Genomic DNA, 26971 nt, shown 5'->3' on the forward strand with positions numbered 1-26971 from the left:
TTGCACCAACTGGATGCTTTTTACCTACTGGCCTTACTGTGAACCAGATAAAATGCCAGGCCCAGCGAGGCGCCTATCAGATGCTACTTAACGCTAATGTGATTATTCCAGTGCTAGTATAACAGATCCTTTCAGCCAATTTATAACCCAAAGACCCTCAACACCTGTTCAAATTGACAGGTTCAATATTTTAAATACGTTATCAATGGCATGGAACAGGATGTATACATTTTTTCTTTCCCTGAGGAAGCCCCCGATGGAGGGGTGAAACGCGTTGGGACTTGTTTTTATTATTCTTTGCAAGAAGAGGATACAGTACATTTTTATTAGCCTTTACACTTCATAGCGTTGCTGCATATCCCCGCTGCTCGAAACCGGAAGTGCGGCACTTGGAACGCAGGCTTGCGTTCCAGGATACAGGAAGAGAAAGTGAACTCACTGAATCCAGCTACAGTCGGCGGTGCACCATTTCCGGAGAGAGAGAGAGAGCCTCCATTCCTAGCCCCGGAGGGCTTTACAGACTTACGAACTTAGATACCCGTTTTTGAGACATATACAGAGGTAACCTTTATCCTTCCATCTACATTGCTGGAATTGCGGTTTTTATTGGCTTACATCATTACTGTTTTTTATTTTTTGCTGTTGGAACTATACTTCCCCTGGTTTTTGTTTTTTTCCCTTTTTTATCATACATATAATTTAATATTTTTAGCTATCATATAGGGATATATTTATTAAACCCCTCTGGTTATTTCTAGAGTGCCTACTGTTGTCATTATATTATTATTGTTAGTTCAGCTATATTTTGCACCCTACTTTCATTTTTTAGACCGTCATTCATAGCGCCGTGGGTCAATATTATGGTTTTTGGATAATAGTTTATTGGGAAGTTTGGAATTCGTCCCACACAGACCCACATTGGCAGCTTTACATTTTCTTAGAGCAGCGCTGTTATCCCTATACCTTTTTTACCCTGATAAATAAAGCTATCAGGTATTTGTGTGCATGAAAAAAAGCCAGCATTTAACTTTTGTGCAAATTAATAAATTAATTTGCATTCCTTACACTGTAACATGGTATGCGCAGGAGCAAACTTACTCTATTTTTCGCCTTACTTTCCTTAAAGACTCAGGCCCAGAATCTGTAATAAATATGAACAAACCAGTCTTCAGAGGAATCCAGACCAACTGTCATGTTACCAGGCTCAAACCAATTTCAGATGAACGCAAGACAGTTACTTTGTACTAACCCTATATTAAATGATGTGCAGCGAGGTGTTCCATGTTGCCCAGTGTAATGTTGCACACCCAACTGCCATTGAAAGTGATAATTACAGCAATTTGCCACTTGTGTGTTCTTGTCTCAGGCCCCTTGGGTTTATCTTGCAGATAAATGAAACCTCCTCCCTCTCTTTGCCTATTCCTTACGGTATGACTGTGGAAGTGGCATGTATCAGAGGGGGTTGTGCATACTTGCCAACTCTCCCAGAATGTCCGGGAGACTCCCGCATTTTGCGAGAGTCTCCCGGACTCCCGGGCGAGTGTGGCAATCTCCCGAATTCTGCCCACTTCACTAGGAAGTGCCCCACTTCCTAGTGAAATGGGCAGAATTAGATCCCAAACGCTGCGATTCCCGGTGAATTGCGGGGCCGAAATGACGCTATTTTGCCTGCCCCGCCCCCCTCACGTCCACCTGCACTGGCTGGCTCCTGGAAGAGAGTTGAAGAAAGTCGGTAAGTATGGGGTTGTGCCAATGTGTATTTATATATAAATTGTACTAATTATTAACCTCACTCAAGATTTATTCTACACATGACGAGGAATTTGATACAAATAGTAATGCACAGTAAAAATATTTGTATTATCTAAGATTGCCAAATAAATTCAGATAATACAAATCCCACTAAACACCAACAGTTGTGAACTCAGATCCCTCAGTGACAATCCGGGAGAACAGCATGGCAAACATACCTGGCATAGGCTGTGCTCAGAGAGACGATTCTTGTCTGTAAATTATTTTTGTTATTGCAAGTCTACGCTGCCAGCAAAACCTGCACTTGGTATAATACACTTATTGGAAAGTTCTATAATATAACACTAGAAATACATTTTATTAACTCAAATCACTACATTGCATCCACACGCCTGTGCACCTCCCTGATTTGTGCACCCACACACCTGTGCCCTCCTGACTTGTGCATCCACATGCCTGTGCCCACCACCCTGTCTTGTGCATCCACACACCTGTGCCCTCCTGACTTGTGCATCCACACGCCTGTGCCCACACGCCTGTGCCCTTCCAGGACATGTGCACCCACCCACCTGTGCCCTTCCAGGACTTATGCACCCATACACCTGTGCCCTACCGACTTGTGCATCCACACGCCTGTGCCCACCCCCCTGTCGTGTGCACCCACACGCCTGTGCCCTTCCAGGCCATGTGCACCCACCAACCTGTGCCCTTCCAGGACTTGTGCAGCCACATGCCTGTGCTCACCTGTCTTGTGTGCCCACCTGTCTTGTGCACCCACATGCCTGTGCACCCACATGCCTGTGCCCTTCCAGGACTTGTGCAGCCACATGCCTGTGCTCACCTGTCTTGTGCACCCACATGCCTGTGCACTGTACCGACGTGTGTACCCACACACCTGTGCCCTCACCTGACTTGTGCACCCACCCAACTGTGCCGTCCCGACTTGTAAGAAGACACAAAGATATTTCACTTAAAATGTGTGTGCATGGCAAAAAGACTTTTAATTATATCCTATAGTAAACAGGCAGCCAGGGACTGGCAGAATTTGTAAAACTTTGAGAAAAGTAAAACTGTGCTCGTATAGAAACCAGATGACTGGCTGGTTCAGTACTTCTAACTATGTGCAAATTCCACTCATTTTCTTTACATGGCTGTGCAATTGCTAACAATATTTATCACTACTCTTGTTTGCCTTTAAAATTATAAGCTGAAAGTAGCACAACCATCCTGCTGGTTCCTTTATTACTTAATACATATACAATGCAGCATGTGGTTTAAGTTCACTGTATGATCCATGTAAATGAAGCTTCTTCCCTTCTATACCCCATTGGCTGCTTTAAGATCTCAGGCACAAAACAGTGCCGGGTTCTGTACTATAGCTGCCTTAGCCTTTGGACTAACATTATGTTTTTCATTATTTTATTTTATTTCTGTTTTTTTAACTGGTCTACTGGCATCGGTCAGCTACAACTGGAGATGCCTGGAGAGGGCTACGGTGATGCCGCGATAGGCACCTCATTCTGCGATTGCCCGCTCCAACCAAGGCATCGCCTCTAGGGCGGACCCAGCCTCTACAGCCGCATGTAATCCCTGAGAACCCCGTGCCTCCACTGCCATCTGCCCATGCACCAGAGGTACAGCAACACTGGTAAGTGGCTCCCCACTCCTTCTGACATGAACGCCATGGAAGTCACACTTCAGCCCCTTATAATTATTTAGGGGTCCACGTGTCCATAAGACTGAGAGTCAGGAAGAGGCTGCCCCTCATAGCAGTCCCACATTAGGCACAGGGAGCCTAGGGAAGCCATCCTTTGAACAGCAGCCATCCTCATGTGCTTGGCCCTGTGGGGGTAAATGTTCTCCCTGGTGACTTCCAAGTTAGGCAAGACCACCAGATGGGACACAGCAGCCATCTTGGGAGCATCCTGAAGCAAGCAGTTTGTTTTCCTACTGTCTGTCCTCTTTGCAGCATGGAAATTAGTGGTGATTTATTGGGGTTTGTGGCTGGTTGTTTGTGGATCCTCCTGGATCATCCAAATGCTTCTATCCACTCTTTTCTTCCCTCACTTTTTTTTATGTTTGGAAAAGGGAATTTGTCCAGGTCTAAACCTGGGGGTGGGACAGCGGCAAAGAATTTTGCCTACTCCAGATGTCACCCCAAATTGCCTTGCACCCTGTCTTGGGCAAACGCCCTGTGAATGGCATGTGAGGTGGAGGTCCAGTAGTGACACTCACCTTTAAGTGTGCCTACTGAAATGACTATTTCAGAGCGGATCCAGCTCGCTGTATATCATAGGGAGCAAAGCAGAGACATTCCCTTCTCTGCTCCTCCCACGGCAGCCTCTCTCTGACGACCTACAGCACCTGAAAAGCCGACCTGAGCTTAGGGCCTGGGTAAGTCAGTGCAGGGCTATGTTCACATATCCTGTTCCTTGGAGAGGATCTTGACAACTGCCACCATGTCTAGACCACTGAAGCTTTAGCTTACAGCGTTACAGCAGTCTCCCAGATTGTTGAAGGGTCTGATTCCTCTTCCCAGAAGGAAGGAGTGGGGGGGCTTTCCTGAGGATTCCTACAAGAATCAGGAATTGGATGATTTATTGCTTTTAGGCAGACATGGTTAAGGTTAAGGACAGCGAGCAGTCAAGAGATTTCGGAAAGTTTGGTGTTCAAGAGGAGAAAGAATCATACAGTGTGCTTTCCCTCATCCACTCAGGTGGGGGGCCTGGGCTAGACCTGACCATAGGCTTCATGCAGATTGCAGTCCCTCTATACTCTCCCTAGCAAGGATGTAGGCAAATGAGAAACCCTCCCCAAGCTAGTCGCAACCATAGCTCACCTAACCAAAGCCACCACTATTCTTTTTCTGAAAATTGCAACTGAGAGGGAAAGCAGGGAAAATAAATTTGAGGCCACTCATAAGACCATTTACATGGCAGTATGAGCCTCACTCGTAACGCCATACGGTATGAGGGAGGCTCCATCTTGAAAGTAGGCGTGGGGCAGCTTTCAAGATTGAGCCCTTGAGGTTCGTCATCAAAAGTGTGGAATGGAGCGAGTTCATGGTGTCCATGAACATCAAGGACAAGTACTTACTGGAAGGGACACCAGTGCCTTCTCAGAGTTGCAGTTGAATCCCATTATCAGTTTCTGTCCTACCCTTCAGCCTGGCTACTGCGTCGAGGGTGTTCACAAAGATCATGGCAGTGATGACGGCCTTACTCAGATCCAGAAAGGTGACTATCATACATTATCTGGACAATCAGCTGATTAAGGCAACCTCTGATAAATGCTTCAGTTCCATGTTCGGGGAATGGCTCAGGTGTCAAGAGGCACCTGGTTGGATAATCTGCAGGGGTCCAACCTGACCCTTTCCTGTGGACGATATTCCTGGGCCTTCTGTATGAAAAAAATCATCAGTAGGTGTTCTTAGCAGAGGATCCTTTCCCTGCACGGCTGGTGAGGTCTGTTAGCTCATAGGCAGGTGTCTGTTAACCTGTGTATGAATGTCCTGATAAAAATTGTCTCTACCTTGGAGGCAGTGTAGTTTGCACAGTTCCATTCGAGGGTGTACCTAATTTAGTTTATTTCGAAGAGGAACAAGTCTCATCAGCTCATGATCAAGAAAACCTTCAGACTGTCTGCAACGGTGTCTGTTTCGCTCCGCTGGTGGCTGAGGAGACACAGCGTCAACAAGGGACATCCATTCACCAACTGGGACTGGACATTGACGATCACAGATTTACAGTCTTTAAGAATGGAGAGCAGTTGTGCTCTAGAGTCTTTAATTGGGAGCTTGGACTCTTCTAGAGTCTAATGTGGTGAGATTAAGAGCGGTTTTCAATGCTGCAAGGGCAGCAATTTCTGCTAGGAAGGGACAAAAGGTTTCTATCAGACAATGCCATGGAGGTAGGTAACCTAAATCACCAGGGAGGGGTACCAAAAGTGCTCTGGCAGTAAAAGAGTCCTCCAGAATTTTGCATTGGCGAAACGTTCCAGTCATTTCAGTAGTCTTCATCCAAGGGATTAGAGTAGTGGGAAGCAGACTTCCTCAGCAAGCAGGCTCTTCGTCCCAGGTAATGGTCTCTTCATTCAAAAGTATTTCAGCAGCTGGTGGCATCAACCAGATGTTGACATGATGGTATCTCGGTTGAACTAACACGTGGAGCTCTTTTGCTTCAGGTCAAGAGATTTGCAGGCATATTTAGTGGTCTATCAGTTCCCATCTGTAGAGATGCTTCTATGGATGTTTCAAAAAAGGTCAGAGAGAGTGATTCTCATAGCACTTGACTGACCCAGGATAACTTGGTACACTGACATTGTAAGCATGGCAGAATGCCTGGGGTGGCACCTGCCTCTAAGAGAAGACCTGTTAAGTCAAGGTCCCTTCCTCCACAAGAGTTTACCTTGGCTGTCATTAACAGTATGGCTACTGAAGCCATGATTTTAAAAGCCAATGGGTTCTATGATAGTGTGATCCAGACCATGATCAAGGCTAGGAAGCCGTTTTTTTTTTTTTGCAGGGAGTGAAGCATGTGCAGCCTCCGTACATCCCCCCAGTGGATCAGTGAGATCTCAATCTGGTGCTGACTGACTTGCAGAATTCTCCTTGCAAATGGATTCTACAAATTTCATTCTTTTGTATCCAAAAATGACAGTTTTGGGAGGGTTGCACACTGACATCCGAGGGTATACTCCCTCAAGGAATTGGTGGGGGGGGGGGGGGGGGGGGTGGGGCACTAGATGCCCTCCCTTTACACTTTGTCTCTGTTCTTTCACCATTACCCTTGTTAGTATTCTGGTGTTCTGATCTGTCAATATGTCAGTTGCTTGATTCCAAAAGTATGCGTCTACTGATGGAAGGAGTGGGGTGAAACAGAATGTCCCCAACTAAATGGGATTTTAAAGTCCACTTGTGTGTCTTAAACAATGAGGAATCTTGCTGGCCCTGAAGACTTTGTGCTGATCTTTATCACTACTTTTTGGATGAGACTAAGGCCGATAATTGATTCAGTGGTGTGAAGAGATTTTTTTTTTTTTCCACATAGAATACACTGTCCTTTTGTTGAAGAAAGTTTAATATTTAAATTGTGATACATCTTCATCAACTATATATTTAGATTCTCCCTTATAGAGGTTGCTTTGTTTGCACATGATTATCGCTTGTAAATTCCTCAATTTTGTGTTTGTGGTACTCATGTAGGTGTGCTTTTAATGTAAGTGGGGGGATTTAATGTATAAGTACAGTAGTTCCCTTGTAAATATAGGCTTGGAGGGGGCTTTTAATACAAGTTGGGGGAGAGATTTTGTGTGATGTGGATGGGGTGTGAAATATCAATTTCATAGAAGGTTAAGAGTGGGAGCTTTTAATTTATTGGTGGAGTGAAAGTTGTGGATATTTAATTTTATAGTGGTGTTATGGCAAACCTATTAAGGGTGGGATGATGGGACTATTAATTTAATGCTGGGGTGGTTTGGGCGCTACTAATTGAATGTGTGGCTGCGTTTGGGGAAAATGAAAGCTATCTATTAAAAGTGAATTCTAATTTAATGTTTGTGAGGAAGTAGGTTTATTTATTATATGTAAATACTATTAATTTAATGTTGGGGTTGTTTGGGGGGAAATGGGTCTTTTTATTAAAGGTGCATGACATTAATTTACTGTCCGGGTTGGTTGCTGAGAGGCCTAATTATTAAACTTAGGTGCTTTTGATTTAATATTGGGCTGCTTTTGGAGAGGGAGGCCTACGGTGTTCACTCATTGCTGGTATTTCTATATCATGTACCTGTCCTTTTTTTAAACAGGGACCCAACATTCCAGGATCCAGACAATTAGCAACTAAGCTTAAGATACGAGCAGCAGCAACAAGTAGGAGAGAGCAGAAGAGTCTTTCAACTATCCTGATTCTGGTGGGTCAGTCCAGATTTTGGGGACTGAAACACTCAGTTAGGACTTTGTTAGTTGGAAGGTATGTCCCGCTTCAGACGGCTGTGCTTGAAAAAGGAGAGCTGCATGCACCGAAAAGTAGTACACGCAGCACTACCTGTGTATATGTTGGGGATATAAAGAGTTGGAGAACAGCCAAGCACTGTCTAAAATTATAGTCATGCCACCCTGCATGTTGGTCACACCCACTGGTGACATGGCATGGAAACTCCTCTTTGCAAATCCTGCGTTTGCCACTGCTATGGCTAATGCCATGAAGACCTAATACCCCGTGGCAGTCTTCTGTCATGGTCCAAGGTGTTCTTCTGAGACACACCACCTCCTGTGTTAATCTTTGTTTTCTCTAGAACGCCTTCCCTTGTGCTGTATCTATACACATTCCAAAAAATGATATCCCCGGTGTTGGATATAAAGGACTCCTGTTTTTTTTTTTTTATCCAGCTGTGGTCTTTCAGGACCAGAAGCACCCAACTGATAACGCTTTGCATTCTCTGCTGAAGATGCTGCTATTCGGATGTGATCTAGGTAAGGCCATACTGATATCACTCCCCTTTTGAAGAAAATGGTATCAATTTATTTTTAGACTAAACAACCGCCAACCATAGGCGCAGCCATAATGCACTTCTTATAACAACTGAGGAAGCTGTGTTTTAGAAGCTAGTTTAATTGCATTCAGGGGAACTTCACACATAAATTCAGTTGCCAACAGCATATCTTGGACAAACTTTAGAAGTTCACGTTTCTTTATTCCATCTGGAATACATTTTTCCAAATCATTAAACCAGCAGCGGGTGCACCGGTTTCCTCCCACACTACAAAAACTTACTCATAGGTTAATTGGCTGCTATCAAATTGACCCTAGTCTGGTCTGTGTGTGTATGTTAGGGAATTTAGGCTGTAAGCTCCATTGGGACAGGGACAGATGAGTGAGTTCTCTGTGAGGATGATGATAACCAGCCATTTCTTATTTGAGCTGCCATTTTCACCAGGAGTAACGTTTATTTCTTAGTCGAACAAAGAAAATTTGCACTTAATTTGAGCATCCCCAGATGCCATCTAATTCACCCCAGTGTAAGAGATGTCCAATATGTACTTTATACAACCAGTAAATATATAGGATTCAGGAGAACAAAAAAGGAAGTTTACTTTTAAAAGGTTTTCTTCCCTGCCCCTAATGTTATGTCACAACTCTACAAATTCTGAATTTAAAGGATGGGGGGTTATAATGGGGAAGGTACTCCTAGAGATGCTTGCTTTATATTGTTCCAAGTTCCAATATGCACTGTGTCGCTTGCTGTATATGACCTTGTGCTAAGGGACGGTGACGTTATGTAGTGGATAAATGTATTAGTGAAAGAAGAGGTGCAATCTGAACACTCCTGCACTCGTAGCACTCTCCACAAATTAAGTTTCTCAGCAACCTACCTCCAGTGAATACATACCGATTTTGCATTCAAATTGAAGATGTTCTAGAAATAAGAGGAGCAGAAACCAATTCAATCAATTTCTGTCCCCTCATTGGATCTTGTGCACTTACAGCTGGAAAGATTACCCCAATTTGCTATACATATATCCATCTATACCCCAATTTGTTATACATATAACTGCTACAAATTGGGGTATATATTGATATGTTAGGAGGGAGGCATCACTCTGAGGATGCAGTATGTTCAACAGACTTGTTCACTTGCAGTGTAAAATGCACTTTGTGGATTTATATAGTGCCATGGCCACTGATGTCACAACAAGCTAAGAAGCATGCTGTGCTTTGCAGTGTGCCCTGCATTAATTTGCACTATGACAGTGCGATACAATCAGCTGTCTAATAGAGAGTGACGACTTGATCACTTTTCCTTTTTAAACAGACCTGCAGCAGAATGTCAGTGCAAGACCGAGCAGAGCATTTTCCCTATAAGCTTCATAAATGTTAACTCAAAATGGAATGGGACTTAAATAAATTTTAATCATAGGGAAATCAAATTTTAGTATTGCTATTAAATGAGCAATGTTTTACAGATCCTAAAGTAAAATACAGATCAGATTAATGTGGCACATATTTATAGAACGTCTTTAGGTAAAACTAACATTCATCATCACCTTTCAATCTGTATAAAAATAAGCATAAATAAATATTCAGTTAACATATTACAACTTGCAGCATGTTGAAACCAGTTTAGAATTTATGTAAAAGAAAACAAAAAAAAAACAAAAAAAAAACAGTAAGAAATGATGCTTCACAAAAACATTAACTGTGCAAATACACAAAGTAATGAAAAAAACCCAAAAACAACCTCCCCAACAACACAGAAGTTATAAATAATAATAGAAAAGGCAATGAGTAACGCTTCAGTAAAGTAAATTATGAAGTTTGGCAAGTTGCCGGTAGAACAAGGAGAAAAATAAAATACTAAAAACATAGCATTTCCAAACAAAAATAAGCTCATTCCATAGAACTCTGAAAAAAAAAAAAAACACACACACAAAAAACATAGACTATACAAACTGATTGGGGAGCAAGAAACATTTCCTAAAAGTATTTACAAATGCAAACTATGCTTGAGTTAAGAAGTATTTGAAATACAGGGTTTTTTTCCAGCAGAAATAGACTGAGTTGCATTGGTAACTTTTGATATTTTAAAAATAACCCTACAAAAAAAGAAAGAAAATTCTTAGTATTTTGAGAAACAGTATCTACAATACAGTTTTCAGAAAATTAAGTCTCTGCACTTGAAAATTTTGAAAATAGAAGAGAATGTGTAGCCTACACACAGTGGAAGCATCCACTTTACGGGATGATCCACTACTAGAGACAGGTACAATTAACCACATGGTCCAGTAGGAACCTCCTGCAATGTGTTTCTGCACACATTACCAGGTATTTCAATACAGAAAACATCGGTCATTTTTGGCCGCACCGCAAAAACGAGCGGATTATTAACAAGAAACATTCAGTGTAGACACATCGTGCGAGGTTCCTAAAGGACCTTGCAGATAATTGAATCTGCCCCACATTGAGAAGGCAACACCTCAAATCACTAGTAACTAATGACATCACTTGTCCTAGTGTATTCATAGGCTGCCTTCTATAGAGTAGAACACACAGCGGAGGCAGCCATTTTGTGGGTTGAGCCACTATTCATGAGAAGGCAGCCAAATCAGGTACAATTCAACAATTACTAAATTATACATTTTTTTAAACCTTGAAGTATATTTGAATGAAGCAGTAAGAGCTGTTTAATCAGCCAACGAATCAGTATTCAAATATGTGTAATGCCTCTTGACTATTTTTATTTTTTGTTTACACCAGAAATTGAGGTGATGGTCCATGAGATAATGACAGGAAAATGAGAAATTAGTAACTGAAGAGGTTTATGGACTATCAAGTGACCTCTATTTATAACTTTTCAATCTATGTTACATATTTATACAATATATTGAAGAAACACCAGTTAGCACTTATTTTGTACAGTCCATAAACTCAAATACAGATGGGGCCTTCTACCTACAGCTAAGAATAGGAAAATTGTGTGCCCCATAAGGTGGCGCTAATATTGTATATTAATTTACATTTCTAAGCACCTTTTCAACAACTGACTTTTTACACAGAATATTAAATTAGAATACAATAATATATATATATAAAAAAAATGTACAGAATCATTGGCGCTTTATTCGTTTTGCTGCCACTTCTTCCGTGGGGTGTTGTCCGCGAGTCCTTGCAGCTGGCGGACTGGCGTCTCTCCGCCTCTTTGTTCCACTTGCTTGCAGTGCAGCTGACCTAAAGGACAGCAGACATTAAGACGACATCAACAACATTTTTTATAATCTACACATAGAACCAATATATAAATTCTTGGATTTTTCATCAGTAAGCAAATTCATCAGGAGTGAAATGAAACAAACAAAAACCAGTGTAGGCTATACATTGGTGTGACACATGTATTATGTAACTATTGGGGAGGGCTGGAGGAAGGTTCAGCACTGCAACATTAATGGGCATTTTCGTTTAACCCAAACGTGCAGATAGGAGAGAGGTAAAAATTCTGACACTTTGGAGCAACATTTTTTTTTTTTTTTTTTTTCATTTTATCAATTCTGTCTATATTACTGTTGGCCAGAATGGTTTCTTTTTAGAAGTGTATCCCTTTTTATACTTGGTAACAGTGATTGAGGGGCACACTATCCACACACAGAGTATACATGACAAGCTTTCCACACTGACCAAGTGAAGGTGTAGAGGAGTCCAAGAGCTCTATGAGTGCAGGAGTGTAAAGCTGCTGTGTAGGCCGAACAGGGAAAATACTCAGAATTAACATTCATTTTATATGAAATATATTAAGATGAGCCGACAACACAGAACCCATTGTTCTTTATTTGTGAGCAAAATTCCACAGTGTCTGCCAAGTGTTATAACAGATCGCATGTAAAAAAAACCATACATAGGTAAAAGTATATAGGAGTTTGGAATGAGCACTAGACGGGGAAGGGAGGAATGGTGTTAAGCGGAATTATATATGCTACAAAAGGCCATTAATTATCTTATAGCCGACATGGGAGTTTTTATTTTGTACAAAACTTGAGGAAATAACTTACGATTTTTCATTATACTGCAAATCTCTTCTTGTTAAATTTAAAAGTAATTTAATGATGCAAGAGTCTATTTATTCAACTGCAATTTTAAAGGACACTTTCCCCCCAAATCTTCTTTCCCTTGAAAATGCTAGGGTTGGTTCCTAGCTACATTGTACACAGAGGGAAACCCAGAAGTGTACGAATTTCAAGACATCTGAATCTGACGAGTTCTGTAAAGTCCCTCCACCCCCTCCCAAAAAAAGGGAGGGGGGGGGGGGAGAAGTGAATCTTTATCTGCATTTAAGTACTATTAAACTGTAATATATGCACATATAGATATATGAAAGTAACAACTGCTTCACTGGACATCTGCCTGCAAAAAAGCTTTATTAAGAGAAAAAAAAAAAAAAAACCTGAAAAAAAAAAAAAAAAAAAAAAAAAAGAAACCTCACCGATTTTTTGTGGTTTTGCCATTCTTTGATTCATTAGACTTTACTTTGCTTCGTCTCTCCTTTGAAGAGGAAGATTGCTCAGGACTGCTTAATTTTGATGCTGCTCGAGTCGTTGGCTTGTGCGGCAATTTCCTAAAATTTACAAACACATTAAATTGTTTCTTGCATCCTAAAAAAATCTCTTGCAACAGGTTAAAAAAGTACGGACTGTTCCATCATCTTCTACATTTTAAAATTATGCAACACACAAATGAGAGCATTCAAAAGTTTGCACAGAATGTATATCCTAGAAATGTAGTCTTCCCATAAATCAATATTAAAAAAAAAAAAAAAAAAAAAAAAGAATTTAGCCTCCTGAAGTTGCATCTGAACTTTGTATTGTAAGAGCCATGTGCAGTTGAGCTTGTGGACACAGCATGAAGTGCTCTGTTCCCCAATGTATTGTACCTGCTTTCCAATGCCCATATCGGGATGTATTTTATATTGCCATGACTGGTGGTTCAGCTATTGGGTAAATGACATGCATTGCAAATAAAGACTCAGATATACTCTGTGGTAAACAATATACCTTATTGTGTTGGAAGGGACAATGGATAAAACCGTAAAATAAATGTCACAGGTATAACACTGAGAGTTATCACATACTACCCAGGTACCCCAGCTAAATGCTTTCTATATACCATAATTGAAAAGTGACATACTAAAGTTTAAAAAGTAGGTGCTGTGCTCTGTTAAAGGGCCAGCAAACTCTGGAAATCTTTATTTCTTTTCCTAAGCCAGCCCTGCCCATTCTCCAATCCCTACTATGCTGGGCTTCAGCCCTGTTGGGTGTAACACTGATAACCCCACATAAACAAGGGTGTCATCTTCAGCTGCTGGAAATCCTGACCCTTTGACAGAGCACTGAAGCGTATGTGAGTCGCACATCGAACACACCGCTTTTAGTGTGTAGGCGATATTACACTCCACCAGATGTGCCCCGTAATTTAGCGGCCGAGTGTCAGAGGCCCGTCCAGCCAAAAAATGGGCCCACCATTGCTGCGGGGCAAAAATGTTATCCCGGCAGGGCTTATCACTGGAGTCCTGCATAACAGTGGTAGTCAATACGAAATTGCACGCATTTAAATATTTAACATTGCAATTTCATGCAAATAATGGTGTAACAATTTTTCAAAAAAAACAAACAAAAAACCATTGATACCACACCTGCAAGTGTAAAAATATTGTAATTATACTAGAGGTGCAAGTCACTGAAAAATTGCAAGAGGTTTATTTTTATTCAATACCTTTGTGCTTCCAGGCGAGAAGCTGCTCTTGTTGTAGCTCCTCTATGAGCGTCTTCCTCTTCCTCACTTTCACTGTCTTCCTGCTCTCCATCCTCTTCTTCCTCATTACATTCTGATTTCCTACGCTTCTTTTCCGGTTCTGAACTTTCTGCAATGACATCAGAAAAATATATTAAGTTAGTTATGTGAGAAATTCACACTGCACCTCTATTTCTTTTACAAAAGGAGTTTACTCTGTAAATTAAAATGTGTTCATACAAACATAACATTTTTCCACAGAATTTACACAGAGATGATTGAACTCTATAGTAGACATGATCTATGTACTCGTTATCAGTACATAAAACCTTTTGTTCCGAGGGTTTTGTGGCGATATCCCACCACAGCTGCCCAAGCAAGATGTTACATTAATGAACTACATTCGGTATAGCAGGAATCATTAGTAGAAACAGGGGTAGAAATAGCACCTCATCCAGGCCAAAGTTTAGTCTAGAGTATGTACGTTGATCATAATAAAGATTGTGAACTGGTACACACTACATTTATACAAGTTTTGCCAGTATCACGTTCACACTATCTGAAAAAAGATGTGAGGGACCACCGATCACTTGACAATACACCTCAATGCGGGCATATGTCAACACAGCCATAAACGGAGACAAGGGGCTAATTGAAAATCCTACTGGTGAAATATTTAGTTCTTTATACCAGTCTCAGAAGAACTTTGTGAGCGTCTGTTTTTCCTCCCTCTCCGGTGTTCAGTATCAGAATTTCTTTCTGAGCCTGCAGCCTGAAAAGACAAGACCTTTAATTTTGTGTCTATCCCCAACGTTAGGTCATTAACACAAATCGGTGTCACTTACCTCAGATGTCTTGATTTCAGTCTCCTCCACATCGGAAACATCTATAAAGGAATTTAAAATACTTAATTATATTTACCAAAGCAGGTCAACACAATATGACCCACCTGGGCTGAAGCAGATCTATTCTGTACAATCATTTCAGAGAAAACTCATCAACTTATTCTCGGTACATGCCTGCATTCTTTATAGAAGCCTATTTGTACATGTGTCATTTGTGAAAACTAAAATAAGTGCCTGTGTTCCTGGGCCCAGAAGCAGGCAGAACTGTGGTCATTATAGAGATGATTGAACTCTATAATAGACATGATCTATGTACTCGTTATAAGAACATAAATGTTCGAGGTGGGTCCAGGAAAGATCTACCTTCATCCATTTCTCTGTCAGTTTATAAAAACATAGTAACTTAAATATAGCTGTAACATCAAAATCCATTGTACAAAGCTTCACCTGTTTAACATAAGTTTTTTTGTTGAAAATCTTACAACAAAGAGATAATAATAATATAATATAAAAAGATGGTAAAATTCCAAATCTTGAGCAGCACATGACATCCAATATAAAGTTCGGCCTGATTGATTACATTTATTGTGCCTTTCCAACACCATGGAATCTTGTGTGTACATATAATTAACTATTAAACAGGAAAAAAACCTCCTACATGTAAAGCATCAAAACACTGATGCAAAAGCAGCAATCAAAATGAGCAGTCTGCTTACCCACAATGGAAACAAGGGAAAAGTATAGCAGACCTAAGAGGAATGCAACTAACCATACTACAATATAGTAAAGAAAACGAATGACCTATGGTAAATGTTAAACCACAAATATTAAACACGGGATGAACTCACCATCATAAATACACTATATATTTATATTAAATATATCAAATGATCTTTTAAAGCATGCATCAGAGACGCTGCAAATATTTTCAGACAGTAATCTTTGCTACATAGCACAAATGAATGCAAGGATTCCGGAAAAGGGGGGAGGATAGTAAAGGATATACAGAATATACACACACTATTTCATGGAGATGGAATGTTGTAATCATCTTGCTCACATATTACAATAATTGATTTACACATGGCCGATTCTTTCTCCCAGTCTGAGAGTCGAAAAAGAATCTGTTTTGTCCACGAGGAACCGGTAGTCAGATGATGACAGCATAGCCAGGCATTTCATGGTTATGAATAGATCATTTTGAGACTACAGATGGAACAACTTGGCCAATAAAAATGCCTTGTGAGGCCACCTTGCTGGTATAACCCGCACTAGTACTGTACACATACATGTTATTGTGTGTAAGTAAGTTATTGCTGTAATGTTTGTGTAACCCCTACAGAAAACTAAGCTCTCCTCTCTTACTAGACTTTACATACCTTTATTTATGCTGCCTTTATTAGATTTTCTTGGTTCCTGGATTAACACAAAATAAAAGCATTAGATATGAAATAGGGTTCTGACAAGTATGTTTTACCATCAAATCATTGAAGTTAGATTAGGACACCAGGAGAGTTTAACGTTTATATATAAAATTATTTTCCTTTTATATAAAAATAATTGTTACATCTCCATTGTTTTATAAAGCTAAAAATTGAAGAGGGTGAAGGGCTAGACAAAGGAAATGCAGACTGCCTGAACTGTACTTTTCAACAGTATATACAGAGCCAAAAATAGTTATTTAGCTAGTGCTAAGAAGTGTAGAAAACTTTCTGTCCTTTTGCTTTTTAGCTTAGAGAAGAGACTGGACAGAGGGGATATGATAAAGACATTCAAATAAATTAAAAGAAAAGAATTAAACCTTCTATGTTCAGGAAGGTTACATGTCAAAAAACAACAATGGGGGACACTTTGAAATGGGAACAAAACCACCATCACAACCCTTCCACCAGTGTATCTTACTGTCAAAAGCAGATCAAAACCCCCATGGGCATAGTACAGTACACAAACTGCACCTCGCCCTCTCCTTAGGCATTCTTTCTAGACATCATTTAGCTTAATACGTACAACATTCCAAGTTCCTTACATATGAGCATCATTAAAAGGGGCTGACAACACTCAGCTTGTTATGACCATCATAACCCCAACTTTCCTTGAAAATTTACCAAATCACTGCTTGATAATGTACTTCTACATCTTTATAAAGCATGCTGACATTCTTGGCGACAGCCAATGCCAAAAAGACATTTGGGATCACAATTATCAGACAAAGACAACGGATACGTTAACAGGCCGCACTTGCAATACATACATCTACAGGGCACTCTGCTTCAGAACATCCCTTCTTCACCGATGACTCTACAACAGAGCAAGAGGACACATGAATATGCTGAATGATTAAAACGTGCGAGAATACGGGAGCAAAATATAGCACACTTACCAGCATCTGAAGAACGCCTCTTTGGGGGCCTACCTCGCTTTCTCTTTTCTGTCTCAACTTTAGGCTCCAATTCCTAATGGAAACGAAAAAGTCGACAGCCTATAAACGTCTCCCTATCCATGGTTGTCAGTGAGATCAACACCACACTTTTTAGGAGCAAGCGCCATAAACGTTGCATTTTGCATAAGGTACAGCTTTCCAATGCTTACTGACCCACTATATCCAAAATAAGGGTGCCGTACAGAAAAGAGCTACTAACAATCACTAATATGTATGCTTAAATTCTTATGCCTTGACATAACCTAAATTGACCGATTATATGTAAATTTATTAACATGCACTGTGTAGTTGATAGTGTGGTATTATTTGGTTATAGGCCATTTTTCTGCAAAAAGAGAATCTTTGTACTAACCATAAAATCCGTTTCTCTTAACCCATTTGGTGGAAAGTGCTTACCACGGGGTATAGAGGGCGCTGTGCTTGGAGTAAGGCCCTAAATCTTAATAGCTTGTCTGGCCTGCTGCCTCCCCTCTTTGCCCCCCGGACAGAGGCGAATCAGGTTATTTTATAGTGCCTACAGAGGGCAGTTTGCAGTTAGCGCTATATTATTTTTAATATAATTCCAACTTATTTTCAATTTACTTTAATTATTTCCCCCAAATGGCTGTGCAAGAGAAAGGTAGCTAACTGCTTATAGTCACAGGTAGTGCTCATGGGGCGGTGAATGCAGCACTAGTCTTGGTGAAAGTAGTCATCTATCCCATTTGTAAAGCACTACGGAATTTGCTGGCGCTATATAAATAAATGTTGATGATTGATCACCAACACAAACGCAGGAACTGTATTCACAGCAGTTTTCACAACTGATGGATGGACCATGGATGCAGCCTGTCGTGTCCATGACTTGTCTGCAGTAAGTATGCAAAAGCTGCTGTCAGTTCCCATGCTTGCGAATGGGAAACAGCCACACACTAGCTGCAATTAATTCTAGCTGCCCTTGCCAAAGGCTTCACCCAGTAGTAAATGACTTAATATGCTAAATGTCATATCTGCTTGCAGAACAAATCTAAAAATACCAGCACTTTATGTTGCACACGATGTAAAGCCTGACAATTTAGAGTAAACAGTCTGAAAGAAAACCAGAACGCAGCTTGCTCACCTGTTCAGGTTTTGTATTTGATGGACTCCCTTCCACTTTCTCTGGCTTTACAACCTTATCCTCCTCACTTTTGGTGTTAGGTTCTTCATCTGAAAGAAAGAGCAAGGTTAACATTTGTCACACTCAACCACACAAATAAGCGCCCATTTATTTGTGCAGTAAAGTTTTAGTCTCTTGAAGTCAACATTAGAAAGAGCAAAGCTCTTTACTCACGGCAGTAGACGATGTGGTTAACTCTACTTTAGTCACAGCCCTAAAGGAGTGTGACTATAGTAGCACCTGACAGGAGATATGGGAGATCCAAGCAGGTTCAGCAACTGCTGCTTATCACAAAATGCTAGGGATTGGTATTCTGCTATGTCTGCAGTTCTGGTAACATGGTTCAACATGAAGTTATACCATCAACACCAATGAACTTTTAAAAATTGTGGTTTGTATAGGTGATTTTAAAATGTGTTTCCTTATCTTTTTTTATCTATGTATTATCTAACAGTTTGCCTTTTAATTTAATTATTTCCATTACCACTGGTATTGTTGGTGATTTGGTGTGTTACATCTGTCACAGACCTAATTTAGTTGCAAGCCCTTATTACTCTATTGTTTGTTTATCCAATACAAGCAATGCATTTTTGGAAAACATTCCTACCACGGACTACATCTTATGGTTACCATTAGATTACCCACTTTAATTATACGAACATGAGTTAACATTAGAACAAATAGTCAATGAGCGAATAACCAACCCTTCAGTCGGAATTTGTAAGGGAGGGGTACCCTTGGTTAGAGCAGCTCTTGCAACCTTGGAGAAAGCACAGTCCCATATCGAATTGTATTTGTAACATAGCTCAACAAAAGAAGCAGTTTAACCCCACCAAACACTTATGGAGTGGTAGTGTTACTATTAAGAAAGAATCTGTTGTCCAATGTGACAATTCCTTTAACAGGAAGAAAACGTTCACCCAACATGTTTCCAGAAAAAGGACAGAATCTTTCCAACTTGGATGAGACCCGTTTGCAAAAACGGTATAAAAAAACCCAATTTATCTGCCATATTAGCGATTGTAAACCAAGATATCGACTAACTTTGTAGAATTGTTATGTAAAACAATTCAGTTTTGAACACAGATTAGCATATAAAATGGTTATGGAGTGACCTGGCCCCATTACACAATGCCTTACTAACCTTCAGGGTCTGCAGGGCTTTCCTGCTTTTGTGATCTTTTCTTCCTTACAGAAAGAGATATATCCAACTCATCAGGGCTCTGAAATTATATAACAACATCTCAGTGATCAAATGGAAAATCAAGACACCAATATCTTGAGAACAAAGCCAGAGTTACAAGTGCCATTTAAAGAAAACAAAATGTGCCTACAAGAGATTTCCACACTATAGTCCAACGCTATACACGCTAGTTATGTTGCTATTGTATAACTGACAACTTACATGAGACGCCACCTCCTGTTGAGAATGATCACTCTGTGGGCCGCTGTCTGGAAGAGAAATGTAGACATATTTCCCTTTCACACATGTACAAGAAATTGACAAATGTAAATTAAACAGCTAAAAATATTTAGCCATCTGTCATGGCTAAATCATTTAACTAAACAGTATCTGACCTTCAGCAATTTATCCCTGTTGGGGTACTTGGATGTGGACAAAATAGTGTAAAACTCAGGAACTTTCACTTCTAACTTGTATATTTTCAGTTAATATAAACTAAATATGGTTAAATAAAACAGTGTTTAAAAAACACAATAAAATGTACAAAGGCCTCAGTCACAAAATAAGTCAAGGGATGCAAATGAGAGTATAAGATATGTGTTTTATGCATACTGCACTTCAATATCATGGACCACACAAGCGATATAGGTTTTACCACAAAAGAGGAATATACAACCTCAATCCAATGGCATATTCAGATCTAGACAATTAATGGGATAACGCAAGTATGTCAATGAGATATAATTCTGTAGAGATAGGCTAATGGCTAACAAAACAATTACGGTCTTCTACAACATTAGGATAAAAGGTTTTGTGACATCTCTATCAAAGAGTGAACGTGGAAAAAATGTAAAAAATAAAGGTGTGTGTGTGTGTGTGTGTGTGTATCTATATCTACACACACTTTTTGGCTTTCTGGAATTTCTTAGAATGGTTGACAAAATGTTTTCTAATCAAGCAGAGATACACCAGATGTTTCTGGTACTAGAATTGTGAGAGGTTCGGACTGTTACCACATATATAAAATGCCTCCACATCTGGTAGAGCCAAGCCCCCCATCCCCCATTTTTTATTTTTTTTGTAGAACAGGTGCAGGAAGGGTTACCAACCTGAACGGGGCATTGGGCTTTTCTCTTCAGGCAACTCAACGGATGACGTATTCAGGGTTTCTTCTGCTTGTTTAATAAGGATAGCATCTTGATTTGTTCCAGAAGTTCCAGCAGTGTCTTCATGCTCACTAGTAGATTTATCAGAACCTTCTATTGTACTGTTCGATAGATTTCCCAATTCAAGATCTGATGGAGAGTCTTTGCATACATCAGATACTTCAAAGACAATGGGCTTCTCCTCTTCGGCAGTGGGTGCCGATTCTTTGTGGTCTTCAGAAATAGTTTGGCTTTCGCAATCTTCTATACTTTCTTCTGACGAAACGGCATTGTTTTCATAACTAATCTCGCCAACTTGAAGATCTATACAGTCTACATTAGGCAAGGGTTGCGCTTCATCAGAATTTGTCATTCCATCATCTAAAGACGTATTGATCAGTCGACTGCTGTCCTCAGAGGCTTGAGGCTCCTCAGAAACATTACCCAGATCTGCAAGACTATCGTGGTTGTTTTCTTGCTCAGAACCAACAGGTTTCTCTTTAGAACTTTGAATCCAGGACCCAGATGCAGTAGCATCACATAAAGTAATACTTTCCACTGAAGCACAAGTAGTACATTCATTTTCCCGCATGTCTAAACTGTTATTTAATGATATTTCCGGTGTGATGGTGAAGCTTGTGACACTTTCAAGTGTTTCTCTATTAAGTCTTTCATCTACCTCCTGATCATTTGTTTCTTCTTCAGGGTTCATATTCATGCTATCACTGTGCTTTTCAATAGTATCTATTACACTAGACGAATTGTGCTCGGCAGAAATTGAGAATGAAGAATCTTCACCTCCTGTCCCAGTACTAGTTACAAATCCCTCACCCTCTTCCTCATCTTCTTTAGCCCCAGTGCTTGTGATGGCACTTTCATCATCTTCTGTAATGACTCTGGAGTCCCTGGTTTCTATCCTGCTCATTATATTGCCACTTTCATTACTTTCCACGGCAGAGCATGATGCACTGTCATCTTGTCTTCTATTAACTCTCTGTACTTTTTCTCCATCATTTTCTTCAGTTATACCTGTACTGGTCACAGCCCCTTCGCCTTCTTCTAATACAGGTTGGTTAGTTGACCTTGTAGCTTCATGATCAGTACCTACATCAGCAACAATTTCATAAAGTGCATTTTCAACAGAAGCATCTCTCTCTGGATCTTCAGTAGCTCGGTTATCAACAGTTGTCTCAGACACCTGATCTTCATGGATGTCTAAACCACTAGTGTGAGAAACGGCCACTTCCTCTACTGGACAGTGAATGGTTATATTGCTTACATCACTAATAACTCCTTTATCTGCACAAGTGACATGACCAAAGGCTTCAGAATTGTCTCTAGGGGACATCCTTGCTCCTGTACTAGCACTAGTCACAACACCATCAGTTTCTCCATCTCCAAGTTGTCTCATGTCCGGTCTAGATACATTAACATGTTTTTGTTCTTCGGAGCTGGCGCTACTCACAGCATCCTCTTTTTCATCAGTTTTTTCATAACTTATTTCATTTACAACATCTTCAGAATTTCTCTCACATTCAGTATCTTCATTAGCGTCTGCACCTGAGAGTATAACAGCAGCTTCTTCTGAAGTACCAGTAATTGCAGAGTTACTATTGTTACCTACAAAACTTGATTCTGCAGCCATCTCTACGGTTCTACAGCTGGTTTCATTACTCAGTGTATCATCTATATCAATAACAGCCAGATCATTCTCCCTTTCTGTGCTGGAAGAGGTTGTAGCATCGTCAATGTGTGGTCTGTCTACTGATGATTCTGTTCTTATTTCATGGATGCCACCATCACTAAAGCTTGAAGAACTAGCAGCTTCTTCATTTTTGGATGGACCTAAGGCCTGTGTCATTCCCTCCAAACTGTCCATCATGTAATTTGATGATGTTGCATTGTCGTCTCCATTATCCAATAAAGATTCCATGGCGCTGCTCGAACTGGCTGCTGTGGCTTCACTATTGACATCACAAGAGGTATTAAAACAATCATCTGTGCTTTTGCCCATCCCCGAATCGATGGTAACAGTTGTGGAGGTTGTGGCATAAGCATTATTATTGGAAACAACATCACATGTTTTATCATCTTCTATACTGCTATCCATCATATTACTGGATGTGGCTGCCTGTTCACTTAATTTATCTGCATAAACAATACTTTCCACGTTCTCCTTCGTTCCATCTGGTGCCATCGTACTTGAGGATGCAGGTACTCCATCATTCCTTACTGTCTCCTCTTTACATACCATGTCCAAAGTGTCTGAAGATGTTGCAGTATTTGCTCTATTACCTGTGTCTGTTACAAACCTCATGTTCAAGTCCTCTCCTGTACTGCTATCCATGGCAACGCTTGAGGATGCCGTAGGTTGTGTGCTGTGGTTTAGATTTTCACATGCAAAACTATTAGTTGAATTGCTAGATGACGTTGCTGTGGTATCAGTACTGTTTCCAGGAGAAGACCTATCGAACTGTTCAGCACTCCTGTTCATTGCAATGCTTGAAGATGCAGTAGCTTCCGTGTTATCAGAGTTTAACATGGCTGCATCTGGTCTGTGCTGTGTGCTACTTTTCCTAAAAGAGCTTGAGGAGGATGCTGCTTCATCGCCAACAGTCTGTGTTAGAACTAAAGGATCACCACTACTTGAAGAGGCAGTATTATCCTTTTGCTTTCTCTGTTCCACATATTTATTGTTTTCAGGACTTTGATCTCCTCCGCTACTAGAACAGCTTGCGTTGCTACCACTATACAGCTTGTTGCTGACCGAGATGGACACCTCAGTGCTACTGTCCATTGCAAGATCGGACGAGTTTCCTGGGTATTCTTTGAGAGTTCCAGAAGAGATAATATCCATACATGTGTCATTTACACCATCTTGCTGTGTGCTTGAGGTGGCTCGAGTGTTTTTACTGTCTTCTACATTACTAAAGTTATGTTTACTCCTGCACGGTAGGCTGCTGGAAGAACTTGCTGCATTGTCACCCTCTCTTTCTAATGGATTTTTAAGCCATTTGCTAGAGTCATCGGCCAAGCTGCAATCCATTACATTACTGGATGATGCAGCTACATGTTCACTATCTATTTCAGAAGAGACTAGGGAGACTTCAAAGTTCAACTCTCTACTGCTATTTATCACATTACTTGAAGAGGTGGCCGTATGCCTTTCGGAAATCCCAAGCCCATTGCTTTCTGCTGCAGTGCTTGAAGAGGTAGCTGCATGAGTGGTTATACTCTCAGAAAGGCGAAGTGCACCATAACTTTCTGAAGAAGTTGCAACATGGGCATGAACGGTTTCAGAACCATCACTTTCTGCTGGGGTGTCAGAAGATGTTGCTGTGTGAGTGACGTTGTTTGAAGCGCCTAGAGCAAGAGCGTTTTCTTCTGCGCTGTTAGAGGAAGATGCTGCATTATCTTGGGCACCTTCAGAAGATCCCTCGTTAGTACTTGATGAAGTAGCAGCCTTAAGAGTAATGTTACCCACTTTTTCTGGGGCAACATCGTTTGTACTTTGAGAGCAAGTTGCTGTACCTTCCATGCCCTTTACTGAAGACAAATTAGGGTCTAGAAAATGATCTTCATTACATGGTCTCCTATCAGAACTTGAGGAAGTGGTGGCATCTTCAAAGCTATTTTCTGATAACATTGTAAAATCGCCATCATCTTCAACAAAGTTACCATCTGCAGAAGCAGAGGAAGTATATTCCCTGCTGTTATCGAGGTTAACAGCATCCCCTTCAGAGCAGATTTTATCTGTGCAGTTATCCATTGGAGTGTTGGAAGATGTTGCAGTGTCCTCACCACTAGTTCTTAAATCATTGCTGTTGTTTATAACAGAGCTAGAAGAAGTGGCTGTGTCTTCACATTCAGTTTCCTTTCCAATCTGGTTATCGACTCCAGAATGCACATGGACATTAGTACTAGATTCTCCCTGACCAATTTCTATAAAACTGCTTCCTACATTTCTTTCTGTACAAGTCACATTCACAGAACAATCTTCTTCTTCAACAGCAAAAATATCTTGATTTGCAATACCTCTCTCATTATATCCAGTCTGAGAATTTTGTGTTTCCATTGGAGAAACCTCCCCATCTACATCATTCCCAGTAACTAGATTGTCCAGTTCTGAAAAATCGATGGGAACCAAAATATTTGTGCTTTCTTTCTTGGCAGCCTCTTTCATGCAATTTCCATCTTCTTCTGCCAAGTCACTTGTCGAAATCTCACCATCATTTGAATCTGTTACTTCAGAATATATTTCATCAGGAGACAAACTGGAATGGTTAATGTTATGGGGTTCTAGAGCAGATTCTATTTGTTCCGGAGCAGAACTTTCTAATGCACCCTCAAATTCGGAGTTTCTGGTTTCCTTAGGAGGGATTCCTGAATCACTCTCTTTTGGAACATCAGCAGCATCTTGTGTATATGTCATACCCATTTTAATATTCTCAGATACTTTGTCTGTACATGATGCTGCTGACGTATTTGAGTCTGTATTAGTATCTACCATTGAAGATGTTTTTGAAATTGGTTTAAAGGCACCACTTGATTTACTGTCCTTTGATTCATTGACTCCATGTTTTGTTTTCGACTTTAATGCAGAGGTTTTGCTTGAGGTAGTGGTTTCAGAAACATGAGGGTTTGTGTTGTCAGGAGTTGATACAGATGGATATTCTGCAATCTTCACTTCAACAGTTGCTTTTTCAGCGACATCCACATGTATTTTTCCAGCCCTTTTGTTCTCTCGAGTTCGATCAATATCTTTTGACTCACCGGAAGCTAGCACAATACCAAGACTGTCCGTTTCGCTTTCCGATTTTGATCCTTTTTTAGTACTGGCACCTTTAGAGCTTTCGCTTCTATGCTCTGAAGGAGATTTTTTACTTGACTTCCGATCTGAGCTACTACATCGTTCTAGCACTCTTTTCTCTTCTGGATATTTAGAAGATTTTTCCTCCAATTTGCTACCATCGCCTTTCCGCCTCACGTCCTTGTGACTATATTTTGAGATTGTACTTTTTTCTGCAGAATATTTTTTGTCCAATTTAGAAGATGCCCGATCCCTGCTATCGTGCCGAGATCTTTCTTTAGCTCTATCAATAGAATGTTTGGACTTTTGATTAGTTTCTTTGGCTGCACTGCTTGAGGTCTGAGCAGTTATGCTGTCTCTTCTTTCGTCACCATCTCTATCTTCAGACTTAGATTTTCTATACTTATCTGTTGAACCTTCTACTACGCTCTTATCTTTTTCACTCTTTTGTGTTGTCTCTTCTTGGTCATTTTGTTTTGATGATTTGTTATTAGTTTTAAACTTTGCTTTTGTAGGAGTCCTCTCTTCTGAACAGCTGTGTGCTCTTCTTTTATCTTTATGAACATTATCCTCTTGCCGTGAATTATCAGAGTTGGCTGAGTCAGCTTCATTTTTATCATCAGATGAGGTCTTAGAACTTTTCTGCGATGACGTATGTGACCTTGAAGAACTCTGAGAGTCTCTGTGTTGTCTAGAATCACTGGATGATCGTTTATACCGGTTTTCAGGTCTGGACTTTTCAGTGGACCGATGTCTATCTCGAATGTTTTCATCTGTTTTGCTAGTGTGATCCGATGTTCTGTCATCTTTGCTGGATGAGGAAGACTTTCCATCGCTTTTCTGCTTGCTTTTTCGATCAGATCGCTCTTCTGAGCTGGATTTACTTTGGCTAGGTTTATGCAAGTTGTCATCTTTAGAAGTTCGTTTAGATCTATGAGCGTCAAAATCTCCACCTCCTTGCTTGTGTATATTGTCTGTCTTGTGTCTGTGCTTGGAGGATGAACGTTCCTCAGAGTAAGTCCGTTCACGCTCATTCCTATGAGATTTAGGTTCTTTTCTTGGAGTGTTCTTTGTATCAATATCATTTGCTTCTTTTTTTGAATGCTTTTCAGGTTTAATGGCAGTTCTATGCTTTTGATGCTCCTCTGAGGTAGAGTCAAGTCTCTCCACATGCTTTCGTATATCAGATGTCTCATTTTCTTGTGTTCTTTCTACAAATGAAGCAGCCTTCTTCTTAAATTCTCTTTCTATTCTGGAGTCACTTTTACATTCTTCTGTGGATTCCAGAAGTTTTCTAGAAAGTTTATCACTTCTTCCAGAATTAGATTTGGAGTCTCTTGTGGATGATGACGCCCTCTCCTGTGACTATTAAAAAAGAAGGAA

General features: G+C 40.4%; 1 protein-coding gene across 1 annotated transcript in view; it reads right to left on the reverse strand.

Moving 5' to 3' along the window:
* Positions 1–9642: 9642 nt before the first annotated feature.
* Positions 9643–26971, reverse strand: part of BOD1L1 (biorientation of chromosomes in cell division 1 like 1) — a 41304-nt gene continuing 23975 nt past the window's right edge. Inside the window, exons 10-21 of the mRNA XM_075194670.1 lie at positions 20743–26953; positions 19856–19902; positions 19595–19673; positions 18412–18500; positions 17253–17325; positions 17124–17170; positions 16252–16288; positions 14873–14913; positions 14718–14799; positions 14010–14157; positions 12724–12855; positions 9643–11477 (exon numbers count right to left, since the gene is read on the reverse strand). Of these exons, the coding sequence (XP_075050771.1) occupies positions 11357–11477; positions 12724–12855; positions 14010–14157; positions 14718–14799; positions 14873–14913; positions 16252–16288; positions 17124–17170; positions 17253–17325; positions 18412–18500; positions 19595–19673; positions 19856–19902; positions 20743–26953 (7107 nt within the window). The 3' untranslated portion in view covers positions 9643–11356. The remainder of the gene's footprint in view (positions 11478–12723; positions 12856–14009; positions 14158–14717; positions 14800–14872; positions 14914–16251; positions 16289–17123; positions 17171–17252; positions 17326–18411; positions 18501–19594; positions 19674–19855; positions 19903–20742; positions 26954–26971) is intronic.

Source organism: Mixophyes fleayi, chromosome 1, assembly GCF_038048845.1.
Source record: "Mixophyes fleayi isolate aMixFle1 chromosome 1, aMixFle1.hap1, whole genome shotgun sequence".
Taxonomy (NCBI): Eukaryota; Metazoa; Chordata; class Amphibia; order Anura; family Limnodynastidae; genus Mixophyes; species Mixophyes fleayi.